This window comes from Oncorhynchus masou, chromosome 18 (assembly GCF_036934945.1).
Source record: "Oncorhynchus masou masou isolate Uvic2021 chromosome 18, UVic_Omas_1.1, whole genome shotgun sequence".
Classification (NCBI taxonomy): Eukaryota; Metazoa; Chordata; class Actinopteri; order Salmoniformes; family Salmonidae; genus Oncorhynchus; species Oncorhynchus masou.
In genome coordinates this window covers 54,426,527-54,440,983 of record NC_088229.1, presented here as the reverse complement: position 1 = coordinate 54,440,983, position 14,457 = coordinate 54,426,527, and the positions used below count along the sequence as shown (strand labels likewise).

Here is a 14,457-nt window from a genome sequence, read left to right as displayed (position 1 = left end):
GCTCTCCCCACTATGTATTGCTTCTGTAGTGAGGATTCATCGTCTGTAGATAATTATTGTCTCTTATCTGCAGAACAACTTTGCCTTGAGCTCATAAAGCAGTAGTAGTAGGATGCAAATCAGGGAGCCAACTGAATGGCCTTCACCGATGCGATTCGCACCCCGAAAAAAGATCCGTTCATTCGCGAACGACTCATCATTACCACGTAGAAGAAACCAGAGCTGCGTCTATATGATATGCTTCTGATGAAGCTGGACCAATAATACAAACAGAACAAAGAATTGTCTCCGTTTTATTAGACTAGAGCGGAAATACATTACAATATGCCCCCACCCGTACCAATGTATTTAGGGTCTACATGGTAGTTGGTGTTACACTTGCATGGCTTTGTGTTAACTAGCTTATATAAATAACGTTAGCATATTTCAGCTAGCTATAAGACGGAGGAGGTAGCGCTGCTACAACCAAAACGAGCATTCTCCCCGGAAGTGGGTGGTGCATGCAAATAGTTTTATGCTAACGTTAGTTTGTTAGCTATATAGTAGCAGCAACAGCTGGTTGCTAGTTGATTTTCTTGCCAAGCGAATTGAAAACTGGCCATTACGATACCGGTAATGGTTCGATATGACAAACCGCAACATTCTGGGTAACGCTAGCTAGCTAGGGAACGTTAAACACAAAACGTTTTGAAGGGCTTAGTTTTGGTGTTTCCTGTGCCCTATGATCTAAATCAGATTTGCTGTCTGGATATAGGTAAGCGACTGATTGATCTCGTGTTTTTATTTACATTTCGAAATATTTGTAAACTAACTTGTCTGACGTTAGCTAGACTGCAACCTAATGCACGATTTGCATTTTATTTCTAAGGTCCTAACTAACTATCTAGTTGGTTATGTGTCGTCCAACTAACGTAATCAGATAGCTAGCGTTCGTTAGCTACAGTAGCTGCTATCAACACGCATGTTTTCACTGGCAAACAGGCTAGGTAACGTTACCTCGCCTGTTTATCTATGTACTTTAACAATACTCACTTAGCTAAATAGTTAACTGGCTAACTGAGCTAGTTAGCTACCTAGCTTCGAATCAAATAAAAATATCACACATGTGCCGGATACAACGCATGTAGACTTAACCGTGAAACGCTTGCCTTGAGCCTTCCCTAACGGTGCTCGCAGTAAAGTTAGTTAAAACAAAGACACTAGTTACAGTAGGTAACGAAGTTAGTTGGCCAGATTACAAACTATATTGTGCCTAGTTATAGCTAGCTAAACTGTTTATCACAACAGAAGTAGAACTGTCAATCAGCTGGCTATACCCGAAAGCGAAATCAAATGCTTGCAAAATGGACATTCCATGATGTGGTGCTATGAAGCTACATGTCCAACGCTGTCTCCCACACATTCATATTATATTATACATCAGTGTCAGTACACTGTATAAATTGTAAACATGGCAAACACGCCATTCATACAGCTACCTATCCATACAAGTAATAGTTTTTGGACAGTTAGTTATTATACATGGAACGGTTTTTAGACTGGCCAAAAACCCTTACTTGTGTTGATGGCTAGCTGCACGAATTGCGTGTTAAAATCAAATTGTATTGATCACATGCAGATGTTATTGCGGGTGTAGCGAAATGCTTGTGGATGAATGTGCTGTTTGATTTTTATGAGACAACATGCAAACAATATTTTTCTGCTGAAGGGTATGAAGGATTCTTGTTGGGCTCAATGCATACTACTAACTAGCCTCTCAAGCATTTGCATTCATGTCAGCAGTTTAAGGCAAATTACTGGACGAGAATAGTGTTCCTTGACCATACATTTGAGTATGCCAATATGGTTTTGCAAACTTTGAGGAATGGCAGCATCCATATCCCATTTGACACTGCAAACCTGGAAAAAGATGTGTATATCTTCTATCCATGCAAAAGACTGGGCTGCATCACTAGAGCCTACTCTGGCCTAAGACTACTAGCTAAGTTGTCATTCCACTCCTAACCCAATGCTGGCACCAGATTTGAAAGGAGTGTTCGGAGTGGGTTTAGGTTTAGTCAATGGCACACTTCCCATCACCTGTTAAACCAATGCTTTGGCAATGGCTTGGCTGGAGTAAGGTTTTTGCATGTCCAGATTTAATGAGGTTGTTGGTCAACAACATCCTGAGTCTGTCAGCTGCTGGTCCTTCTCATTCTGCCGGTGACAGCCCGGAGCATAGAGTTTCTCCAGGATAGGACACAGCCTATTCATTTTATTGTCACCCCACACACAATTTTAACTTTTCCCGTCTGTCTCCCCGTTACTCTTTACTTTTCCTTCACGCATCTCGGACACTATCCTTTCCTCTACTCTCCCTCCATCCTCACCTGTTTCCTCTGCTCTCCCTCATTTATTTGTCCCATCCTTTCTTCTCTTCTACCCACTCTCACCCTCCTTCCTCCTCTCCCCTTTGCTTCACTCACCATTTCCTTCACTCACCCTATCTCTTCTGCTCTCCCTCTGCTCTGCTGTACCAACTCTAACATTCTCTCATCCCTCTGCCTCTCTCCTCCACTCTCCCTCTTTTCTCCACTTCTCTGCATTTACCCCTCTCTCTCACCTCCTTTGTGTGCTCGGGGCAAGGGGCTGAAGGAGGATGGCGGTGTGGATCCAGGCCCAACAGTTGCAGGGGGATGCGCTGCACCAGATGCAGTCTCTCTACGGACAGCACTTCCCCATAGAGGTGCGTCACTACCTGGCCCAGTGGATCGAGGGGCAGCTCTGGTGAGTTTACACCACTTTTCTCATGGCTTTTATCCCTTTTCCCCTCTTTTATTTATCCAAGTTAGTCTTATTGATCATATTGATGGCTGCAGTCCTAATGCATGTCTTAATATAGGCTAGAGTTTTTTTTATATACAAATTGTGGACAAATCATGCACACATTCAAATAGGTGCTTAAAAGTCCCACACACAGGTATTTTACTTGAGACTTGAATTTGCATTGGCCTTGCTTTAACAAGGGCATGATATGCACTGCTCATGCAGAGTATCATTTTTCATTTGACAAGCTTCAACTGAATGACGCTTTGACTTAGCCACAAAACAGTTGTTGCAAAGTGCACTGACTGAGAAAAGGGTGAAATATGTATTGCATGCGGGTGTGTGCACAAGAGCGGTAGCAATGGCATTTGTTAGTTATTTTTTCGCTTATTCTCTGTAGTCTTGAGTGGGTCTTGACAGTTTTAGTTCACTTCCGAACAGTGGAAAACATTAGTGTGTGTGTGTGACTGTACATGAAAAGGAGTCTGTCTTGTTTGCACATTTGATTGTTGGTAATGTAAAAAAAAAAAAAAAAAAAGAAAGTCTCTTAGGGACCTGGAAACCCAGAGAACTTTAGGCTAAATGTGTGTGCGTGTTTCTAAGGAATTGAGTCTAATTTGACAGGGACAGTAGCACATTTATCATTTAAGATTTCACATCAATGTGTATGTGCTGGAAATGGCTATGGAGCTAGTTTACATCTGTAGTACTTGTGTGCACGTGTTAGAACAATGTTGTGCGAAATGCACAGAAGGTTACACAGGACAAAAGGGAGCTTGTGTGTGCTACATTTAGAGAGCTGGAGATAAAGGCATGGATAATGAGTATATAAACCCATGTCCCACAACATAGTACTTCTGATGTTGTCTGTTTGACCCCTGACCCGGCAACCCAGGGATTCTGTGGAGCTGGAGAACCCCCAGGATGAGCTGAAGGCCAAGCGTCTGCTGGACAGCCTGGTGCAGGAGCTGCAGAGGAAGGCAGAGCACCAAGTGGGGGAGGACGGCTTCCTGCTCAAGATCAAACTGGGACACTACGCCAGCCAGCTCAAGGTAAGAGACCAAAGGGGCCAGAGTGTGAACCCCAAGTAGTAGCGGATGTCTGGTGTAACGCAGCTTGATTTACATGTCTTCTGGTTCTCTAGCACAGGAGACAATGCCTAACCCCCCCCCCAAAACAAACGTATCTTGTAGCATCTCGAAGCGAACCTAACGTCTCTGTTTTAGGTTGACGCACCATTGAGCAGGTTCCATATAAATGCCTGTCTGTAGTTATAACACTCTACCTTCATGGGAGAGACACCTACACTAGTTTGTGTTCATTAACCTCTCTGGGATATTTGGGACGGTAGCGTCCCACCCCACCGAACGGCCAGTGAAAGTGCAGGGCGCCAGATTCAAAACAACAAATCTCATAATTAAAATTCAACTCAAACATAAATGTATTTTACACCATTTTAAAGATACAATTCTCGTTAATCCAGCCACAGTGCCTGATTTCAAAAAGGCTTTACAGTGAAAGCACCACAAACAATTGTTAGGTCACAGAAACACACAGCCACTTTTACAGCCAAAGAGAGGAGTCACAAAAAGCAGAAATATAGATAACATTAATCACTAACCTTTGATGATCTTCATCAGATGACACTCATGACTTCATGTTACACAATACATGTTTTGTTCGATGAAGTGCATATTTGTATCCAAAAATCTCATTTTACATTGGCGTGTTATGTTCAGTAGTTCCAAAACATGCGGTGATTTTGCAGAGAGCCAATTCACAGAAATACTCATAATAAACATTGATAAAAGATACAACTATTATACATGGAACTTCAGATTAACTTCTCTTTAATGTAACCGCTGTGTCAGTTTTTTTTTTAATTTACGGAAAAAGCACACCATGCAATAATCTGAGTACGGCGCTCAAAGCCCAAACCAGCCAAAGAGATATCCGCCATGTTATGTACCGTAATTTCTGGACTATTAAGCGCAGCTGAATATAAACCGCACCCACTGAATTATTAAAAAATATGTGTTTTGTATATAAATAAGCCGCACATGTCTATAAGCCGCAGGTGCCTACCGGTACATTGAAACAAATTAACTTTACACAGCCTTTAAACGAAACACGGCTTGTAACAAAAATAAATAGGCTTTAAGGAAACACGGCTTGTAACAAAAATTAAAACAGTAGCCTACCAAGAAAGTCATTGGTCACTATCTTCCTCCTCCTGTGCACTGAAACCACTGAAGTCATCTCCTTCGGTGTCGGAGTTGAATAGCCTCAGAATTGCTTCATCCGATGTTGGATCATTTTCATTGTCGCTCTCGTCACTTTCATCCGGAGGCAAATACCCCGCTGAGCTCATGCTGCCCCTTCAACACGCAGCAGTCCAGCCTTTCGAAACCCGTTGATGATAGTGGATTTTTTGACAATGCTCCACGCTGTCAGGACCCACTGGCAGACTTGACCATAAGATGCTATTCGCCTGCGGCCCGTTTTAGTGAAGGATTTCTCCCCACTTGTCATCCAAGCCTCCCACTGAACAAGGAGCGCCACCTTAAATTCACTATTTACACTGATGTCGAGTGGCTGGAAATACTTTGGGCTATCTGCTTTTCTTCCCTCTGAAAGCTGTTGTCTTTTTGCACTGAGTCAGTTCTTCACGCTGCGGTTTCCAACGTCTTATCATTGACTCATTAAGGCCAAGCTCCCATGCAGCAGCTCTATTTCCTTTTCCAACAGCCAGATTGATCGCCTTCAACTTGAAAGCTGCATCATATGCATTTCTCTGTGTCTTTGCCACGATGAGGGTGACAAAATTACTACCGTAATCAGAATGATGGGAAGTTTGAGCGAGCTCGATTTACGTCACATTATGTGACGGTGCTCAGTTTTTTGGCGGCATGAATCTTGTGAAAGCGGGAAAAATCAATAAATTAGCCGCTTCATTGTATAAACCGCGAGGTTCAAAGCGAGGGAATAAAGTAGCGGCTTAGTCCGGAAATTACGGTAGTCAACATTAGTCAGAAATAGCATTATAAATATTCACTTACCTTTGATGATCTTCATCAGAATGCACTCCCAGGAATCCCAGTTCCACAATAAATGTTTGATAATTTTCATAATTTATGTCCAAATACCTTCCTTTGTTAGGGCGTTTGGTGAACAAATCCGAACGCGTGTGCAAGTCCAGCCTAAAGGTCGGACAAAAAGTCCAAAAAGTTCCGTTAGTCTGTAGAAACATGTCAAACTAAGTATAGAATCAATCTTTAGGCTGTTTTTCACATAAATCTTCAATAATATTTCAACCGGAGAATTCCTTTGTCTGTAGAAAAGCAATGGAACGCGGGCTAACTCTCACATGACCGCGTGTCATGAGCTCAAAGCATTCTGCCAGACCTCTGACTCATTCCCCTCTCATTTGGACCCACTTCACAGTAGAAGCCTCAAGCAAAGTTCTAAAGACTTGACATCTAGTGGAAGCCTTAGGAAGTGCAACATGACCGATATCCCACTGTATCTTCAATAGGGAATGAGATGGAAACACAACCAACATCAGATTTCCCACTTCCCGGTTGGATTTTTTCTCAGTTTTTCGCCTACCATATGAGTTCTGTTATACTCAGACATCATTCAAACAGTTTTAGAAACTTCAGTATTTTCTATCCAAATATGCATATTCTAGCTTTTATGGCTGAGTAGCAGGCAGTTTACTCTACTCTGGGCACCGTATTCATCCAAGCTACTCAATACGGCCCCCCAGTCACCAAGAAGTTAAGGGACGCAGCGTTTCTGCACTGAAAGATGAAAACAAGCTTCTCTAAATGGGCAGGTCTGGGTTTCTTCCGTTTGGTGCCTAATTATGGCCCAGCACTGTTACAGCAGGAGGTGGCTAATCCGGTGTTGGCTCACACTGAATTTTTGGCACCTTGAAATGAAGCCGAAGATTAGGAAAATTCCAAAGGCGTTTCTCTGTAGCACTCTTTAACTTAACAAACGTGGTATGAAATTGTCACTGCTTCGAGGGTCAAGTGGCAGTGTTACAAACGCCTGGCGTCAACAACAGTTGATTGATCTGATTGAGTTAGCCTTGTTAGAGTATGTATGCAGTATGTTCTCACTCCCCTGGTGGTGCAGGGCTCCGTATTGGAACAGCAGCCAATGCTACTGGGGTGGCGTCGTGACGGCAGTGGCCTTGTCCTCTTCGTCATAGTGCAGCTGTTTCTTCGTGTGTATGTGTGGGAGATTCTCAATTAGACAAAAGTCTGCCCTTTTTTCCTCCTCTCCTCTGGAAACCGAAAAGTGGTTGAAGGGTGTCAATTCGGTAGTAGGCGAACGGAGGAGTTTGCTCCCTTTCTCAATTACCTCCTTTAGCGAAGGATACTGAAGTGCATCCTCGGCGTATCCTCTGTGGAAGAGTATTGAAATCTTGCGGCTGTGCGCCTTTTTGTTTTTGTGTCTACAGCCGTTTCTGTGTGTACACGTGTGTGTGTGTGTGTGTGTGTGTGTGTGTTTGTATGACAAATGCATCCTTTCCTTCCTCAGAGCACGTATGACCGCTGTCCTCTTGAGCTGGTGCGCTGCATCAAGCACATCCTTCACTCGGAGCAGAGGCTGGTGCAGGAGGCCAACAACGTGAGACTTATGCACACACAGAGTTTATAGAGCTGGAATGACTCCCTAGTCTACAAGACAGCAAATCATATCAATTGTACAAAATGCTTTGTTCTATGATGTCGCTCTCTGTTGAACGGGCCCCTGGCGGCCTTGACTATACTTCATCCTGCTGGAGCTCTGCCATCCGATTGGACTGCTTTCTTATGGCCTCTCTCTCCATTGGCAGGCCGTCGGGAGTGGCGGTGGGGGTGGGACCATGGACAGCCTGTCCCAGAGGCACCAGCAGATCAACCAGACGTTTGAGGAGCTGCGCGTGTCCACGCAGGAGACTGAGAACGAGCTGCGCAAGCTGCAGCACAACCAGGAGTATTTCATCATCCAGTACCAGGAGAACCTGCGCATCCAGGGTGAGCCGCTGACTGCCTATATTACAGCAGCGCTTCTCAATGCATTCCTGGAGGGATTAACCCACTTGGGCACACTGTAGCAAAACGTTTCACAACCTAAACAAGCATTTCTTGTTGGACAAGTTCAGGTAGTTCCTCCCTATTTCACTCTGTTTTCTTCCATGTTGTGCCTAATGAATACGACCCAGATTCAACTAATCGACCGCGCCTCAGGGCCTTGATGAGCTGAATCATGTTAGAGTGAATCAACCCTGTTAGTGGTTAGAGTAAAAGCCTGCCGTATAGTAGCTCTCCAGGTGGGTGTATGTAACGGGGAAATTAGATGTATTTACCCATGCCGCCGCCACCACCTCCACTTTAACCTCCCTCCTCTCATCTTCTTCCTCCATTCTTCCCCCCTCTCCCTCCACTCTGTAGCCCAGTTGAGCAGTCTGTCAGCCGTGCCGGCAGAAGAACGAACCCAGAGGGAGACCAGCCTGCAGGCCAAGAGAGCCACCGTGGAGGCTTGGCTCACCAGGGAGGCCAACACACTGCAGAAATACAGACTGGTACGCTGCAGAAACAGACTGGCAGATATACAGTGCATACACAAGCAACACATTCAATACTACTAGATTGGGGCCAGAAGCATAAACATTTCTTCCAATTAAGGGAATTAACTGATTTGTAAATTTTGTGTTGTATTTATTTCGTTACTACAAATAAGCTGATCTGGTACAGATGTTAGTAAACAATGACATTTATTAGGCTACAGATGAAATAAGTTCTGATGGGGCCTCCCGAGTTACACAGTGCTAAAGACAGACCCGGGTTCGATCCTGGGCTGTATCACAACCGGCCGTGATCAGGAGTACCATAGGGCGACAGACAATTTGGCCCAGCATTGTTCGGGTTAGGGGAGGGTTTGGCCTAGGGGGGCTTTACTTGGCTCATCGCGCTCTAGCTATTCCTTGTGGCGGGCTGGACGCCTGCAGACTGACCTCGGTCGTCAGTTGAACGGTTTTTCCTCAAACAGATTGGTGCGGCTGGCTCCCAGGTTAAGTGGGGTTTGGCGGATGATGTTTCAGAGAACGTATTGATCGAAATTAGGGAGAAAATGGTGGTAAAATGCAAAAAAATAATTTCTAATGAACTACACAGGGTGGTGGTAGTGCATGGTTATGAGCTTGATGCTTATTTCCAATAAATATGGAGGGTCTTATTCTGGTGACATGATGATCGATGCTTGGCTGTCTTTAGACAAGTTAACTCTTCTTGCTCTTATCCATAATAATGTCATCATGTAGACTATCCTACCCACACTGTATCTGCCAGCTGTTGGCTAGAGTGCTCATGCCAAGACCAGAGTAGGCACATTTGCTATTTAATGCAACAGTTTTTGTGACAAAACTATCGGTAGATTTGAAAATGCGCCGGAAACATGTTGAACTTCAGATTTTTATTCGGTACATGAAAACTTAAGCAATAAAGTACGTTTTGTGTGTACTTAAGCTGACTGTTTTTTTTTAATCCACAAAAAAAAACATGCCACTGGTGGGAACATGCACATATTTTCTTTAAGCAGATTCTACAATATTGGCATGAAAATCTGTTGCAAATTGGATGGAAACCTAGCTTGCATGTGTGTCTCTTTGTGTGTGTGTGCGATTAAAAAAAAAAAAAAAAAGTAAAATTTTATTTCAATTATTGTTTTTATTTATTTTGTGTTTGTGTAGGACCTGGCGGAGAAGCACCAGAAGACTCTGGGCCAGCTGAGGAAGCAGCAGACGCTGATCCTGGATGAGGAGCTGATCCAGTGGAAGAGACGTCAGCAGCTGGCCGGCAACGGGGGACCCACCGAGGGGGGACTGGATGTCTTGCAGTCCTGGTGAGTCCCACCATACACACTCCTAGCTGTCCATTGCAGTCGATGCTAGCGACGCTCCTCTTGGGTTGCGGGGTAGGGATGCTTTAGCGCTCCTGGCGCTGGTGTGCCACTTAGTCCCTCTCTAGCCACTCTCCTTTACAAATTGAACACAAACCCACTTTCCCATCCCTCACTCTGATTCTGTTTTTGTGTGTGTGTGCGCATCTCTGCTTATGTGTGTGTGTTTTCTTGGGGGCTTGTTCTTGTTTCCCTCTCCAGGTGTGAAAAGCTAGCGGACCTGATCTGGCAGAATCGACAGCAGATCCGGCGGGCCGAACACCTGACCCAGCAGCTACCTCTGCCTGGCCCAATGGAGGAGCTGCTCACCAAGCTCAACTCTGACATCACCGACATCATCTCCGCTCTCGTCACCAGGTAGGGGTGGGTGTGTGGGGGAGGCATGTGGCGTTTGTTTTCCAGGTTATCCACAATAATGCAAAGAGTACAGGTTTGTTAATGTGCTGATCATGATGTCAGTGTATGTGCTTCTGTACTAGTTTGCAGAACTGCATGCTCAGGGCAGTATAGCCCGATAGTTCTGTGTGTTTTGTATTTGTAATCATTTGCCTCCAATTCCAGTCTAAAGGAATTTTTTTTGATTATTTAAGAAAATACAAAGTGTTGGTCCAGATTCTATATATACTGAACAAGAATATAAACGCAACATGCAAATATTCTCAAAGATTTTACTGAGTTACAGTCCATATAAAGAAATCAGTCGATCGAGATAAATACATTAATTTCAAATCTGTGACGGGGAATATAGATATGAATTTGTTGGTCACATACACCTTAAAAAAAGGTGTGGACGTGGATAGGGTTGCAAAGGGTCGGGAACTTTCCATGGGAAGTTAAGCCCTTGAATTTGGGGGATTTTGCTTAAAAATATTAGCTTATAACAGTGAACCTTTTTTTGTGGGATACAAATTAGGCAATTCTAGGTTTTGTGGCATATTTTGGTTAAACTATCCCCAATGGAATTGCAACCCTCTGCATGCACAGTGCATTCTTCCATCACATGTACAGCTGATTCTCAAGTTCTTGCACACTAATGATATGCTATTGAGCCCACACTACTACACTGTCTGAACCAAGGACTACATGCTTTCTGGTATGCTTTGATTACAATACTGGGTGGGGCGAATATATTTTATGACATTATTTTTTGTTAACTAGTAAATAGTAGCCTACAGCAAAGTGTTTAAAGTCATTTCTAACTTGTTCTAACAATTTCTGCTAGTTAGTTTTTTTGCGATCATGTGGGTTTTATCTTGCTTGAGCCTGCTGAGTGTTAATTCACCTGTTTCCATACATTTTTCATTTTACAACATTTATCTTACAAAGGAGTTGTTTAATCTAACTGCCTAACTATTTATCTGTACATGGAATATTATTTTTTATTTATTTTCTTTTTACAATTGTTTTTCTAATCTTTACAGGATAATGCCACTGGCACTATCTGATGGGTGGAGTCATTTCACCGTAGCTAATGTAGAAGGAAAAGCTGTGTACAATTGCAAATACTGTGCCAAATCATATGTGAAGAATGCAACAAAGATGCAGAATCATCTGGCCAAGTACATCAAGTTCCCTCAGCGCTCACAACAAGCAACCTCTGACAAAAGTCCCTCTACTTCTATTCGAGGTGAAAATGATGAATCAGACACCTTATCGATAGCAACAGCTCATGGTCCTCCTGGAATCAGAAGTTATTTTTGACTCAATGGAGGAATGTAGTCAGATGCATACACAGCTCGAGCAAGACATTCAACTGGTTCACCGCTGCTCACAGGCAATGTGTATTGGAAGAGATTTCTGAATGTTCTTCGCTCAGCATACGCCCCTCCAACCAGATTCTTGATCTACTCATTTGCTGGATGCGGAGTTCAACAGAGTTTAGTGAAGGTCAAGCAAATCATAGAGAAATCAATCATCTCTGATGGGTGGTCGAATGTTCATGGGCAAGGAATAATTAACTACATCTCCACCCCTCAACCAGTATTCTACAAGAGCACAGACACAAGGGACAACCGACACCGGTCTCTACATTGCAGATGAGCTGAAGGCAGTCATCAATGACCTTGAATCACAGAAGGTATTTGCACTGGTGACAGACAATGCTGCTAACATGAAGGCTGCTTGGTCTAAATTGGAGAAGTCCTACCCTCACATCACGCTCATTGGCTGTGCTGCTCATGCATTGAATCTGCTCCTCAAGGATATCATGGCACTGAAAACAATGGATACACTCTACAAGAGAGCCAAGGAAATGGTTAGGTATGTAAAGGGTCTTCAAGTTATAGCAGCAATCTACCTCACCAAGCAAAGTGAGAAGAATAAAAACACCACATTGAAGCTGCCCAGCAACACCTGTTGAGGTGGTGTTGTCATCATGTTTGACAGTCTCCTGGAGGGGAAGGAGTCTCCAAGAATTGGCCATATCACAGTCTGCCGATATGGACAGCCGCATCAAGAGGATCCTCCTGGATGATGTATTTTGGGAGAGAGTGGTAAGCAGCCTGAAAATCCTGAAACTTATAGCAGTAGCCATTGCACAGATTGAGGGAGACAATGACATTCTGTTTGATGTTCAGACTCAGCGTGCAGATGTAAGAGAAGAAATCCGTACCACCCTGCCCACTTCACTACCCTCCGCACTCCAAGCAGAGGAAACTGCAGTTCTGATTTGCATCAAAAAGCGTGAAGACTTCTGCCTGCAGCCCATACACGCCGCAGCGTACATGTTAGACCCCAAGTATGCTGGCAAGAGTATCCTGTCTGGTGCAGAGATCAACAAGGCCTATAGTGTCATCACTACCGTATCTCACCACCGTGGCTTGGATGAGGGCAAGGTTCTTGGAGGTCTGGTAAAGTACGTTTCCATGCAAGGACTTTGGGATGGAGATGCAATATGGCAGTTGTGCCAACATATCTCATCTGGTGGAAGGGACTTTGTGGATCTGAGGCTCTTTCCCCTGTAGCCTCCACCATCTTCCAAATCCCACCAACATCAAACACCTCACAGGGCAACTGGTCCTTGTTTGGGAACACACACACCAAAGCACACAACAGGCTGACCAATACAAGGGTTGAAAATTTGGTGGCCATCCGGGCAAATTTGAGTCTTTTTGCGCCCGACAACGAGCTATCCTCAGTCTGATGTTCAAGAAATGGACATTGAGGAAGTCCAGGGAGAAGACATGGAAGCCTGAGAGGAAGACAACCAAAGCTTTAGTTTAGACTATCATTTTACAGATGTATGTTGAAAACGTTATTGGGAGATGCGATGGATCAATCAATATTCCCTTTTGTCCAATGAAATCATCCTGTGACTCATTTGAAATTCAATTTGTAACTAAATGTTTTTATTTTTATTGGAAGGATTTAATAATTTCCAATTGTCTACTTATGATAAGGTAAAATATTTGTTTCTGTATGGTAAATGTATCCAATGCAAAAAACATCTACATTTAATTGGTATTAACCTTGTTGAGGATGGCTATTCAGTCTGTCTACAAACATGCTCTCAAAGTGCTTGATAGGAAGCCCAATAGCCATCATCACTGTTACATCCTCAGGAAGCATGAGCTCCTGAGTTTGTAAATCTTGTGCAATACACTGCCACATGTCTTGTATTCACGATCCTAAATGGCCTGGCTCCCCCTCCGCTCAGTATTTTTGTTAAACAGAAAACCCAAACATGTGGATCTGCTGCCATAAGGCCTGCGATGAGAGGTGACTATAGTTCCCTTAAGGAAAAGCACCTTTAGTAAATACGCTTTCTCTGTGAGAGCTTCCCATGTCTGGAATACACAGCCATCAGACACACACACACACACACACACACACACAACTGCACCACCTATCACACTTTCACAATGTATGAATACATGTCTAAAGGTCAATCAGATTTGTGATCATAATCCCTAGCGGTGTATTGCCACTTCATGTCTGTAGCTTGTGAGGTGTGGAAACACTTTGTTTCTTTTATGAATTTTATCTGGCTGCTTTTTGTTCTGTCTGTATGCTACGTCTTGCTTGTCCTATGTTGCGCTGCGTGTGCTCACTGCTCAATATTGTAATTGTTTTTAATAACCTGCCCAGGGACTGCGGTTGAAAAGTAGCCAGATGGCTAAAACCTGAAATGTTGATTAATGTGCACTGTCCCTGTAAAAATAAACTCAATATTAATTTGCTTATATTCCCACGGAAAGTTTCCACCTCACAATTATTATCCCCAAAATGTTCATCAGAAAACCAACCATTTGCCTCGCACTTCTCCTTTGTAATGAGTTGATCCGACTGTTGATTGTGGAATGTTGTCCCACTCCTCTTCAATGGCTGTGCGAAGTTGCTGGATATTGGTGCAAACTGGAACATGCTGTCTTACAGAGCATCCCAAACATGCTCAATGGGTGACATGTCTGAGTATGCAGGCCACTGGGACATTTTCATCTATCTGGAATTGTGTACAGGTCCTTTCAACATGTTTCATCTGCCCAGTACAGTTGAAACCGGGATTCATCCATGAAGAGCACACTTCTCCAGTGTGTTAGATGCCATTGAAGTTGAGCATTTGCCCATTGAAGTTGGCTATGATGCCGAACTGCAGTCAGGTCTAGACCACGGGAAGGACGACGAGCACGGAGATGCGCTTCCCCAAGCCGTTTTCTGTTTGTTTGTGCAGACTTTCTTTGGTTGTGCAAACCCAGTTTC

General features: G+C 43.7%; 1 protein-coding gene across 5 annotated transcripts in view; it reads left to right on the top strand.

Annotated features, from left to right (window-relative positions):
* LOC135504832 (signal transducer and activator of transcription 5B-like) overlaps positions 1-14,457 on the top strand; it is a 33,299-nt gene continuing 18,842 nt past the window's right edge. For 3 of the 5 annotated variants that reach the window (XM_064923723.1, XM_064923718.1, XM_064923724.1), the window contains exons 1-8: positions 1-754; positions 2,626-2,766; positions 3,701-3,857; positions 7,357-7,446; positions 7,655-7,835; positions 8,253-8,383; positions 9,551-9,702; positions 9,961-10,116. In XM_064923723.1, the coding sequence (XP_064779795.1) occupies positions 2,639-2,766; positions 3,701-3,857; positions 7,357-7,446; positions 7,655-7,835; positions 8,253-8,383; positions 9,551-9,702; positions 9,961-10,116 (995 nt within the window). In that variant the 5' untranslated portion in view covers positions 1-754; positions 2,626-2,638. The remainder of the gene's footprint in view (positions 755-2,625; positions 2,767-3,700; positions 3,858-7,356; positions 7,447-7,654; positions 7,836-8,252; positions 8,384-9,550; positions 9,703-9,960; positions 10,117-14,457) is intronic. The other 2 variants (XM_064923720.1, XM_064923719.1) reach the window with 2 other exon arrangements.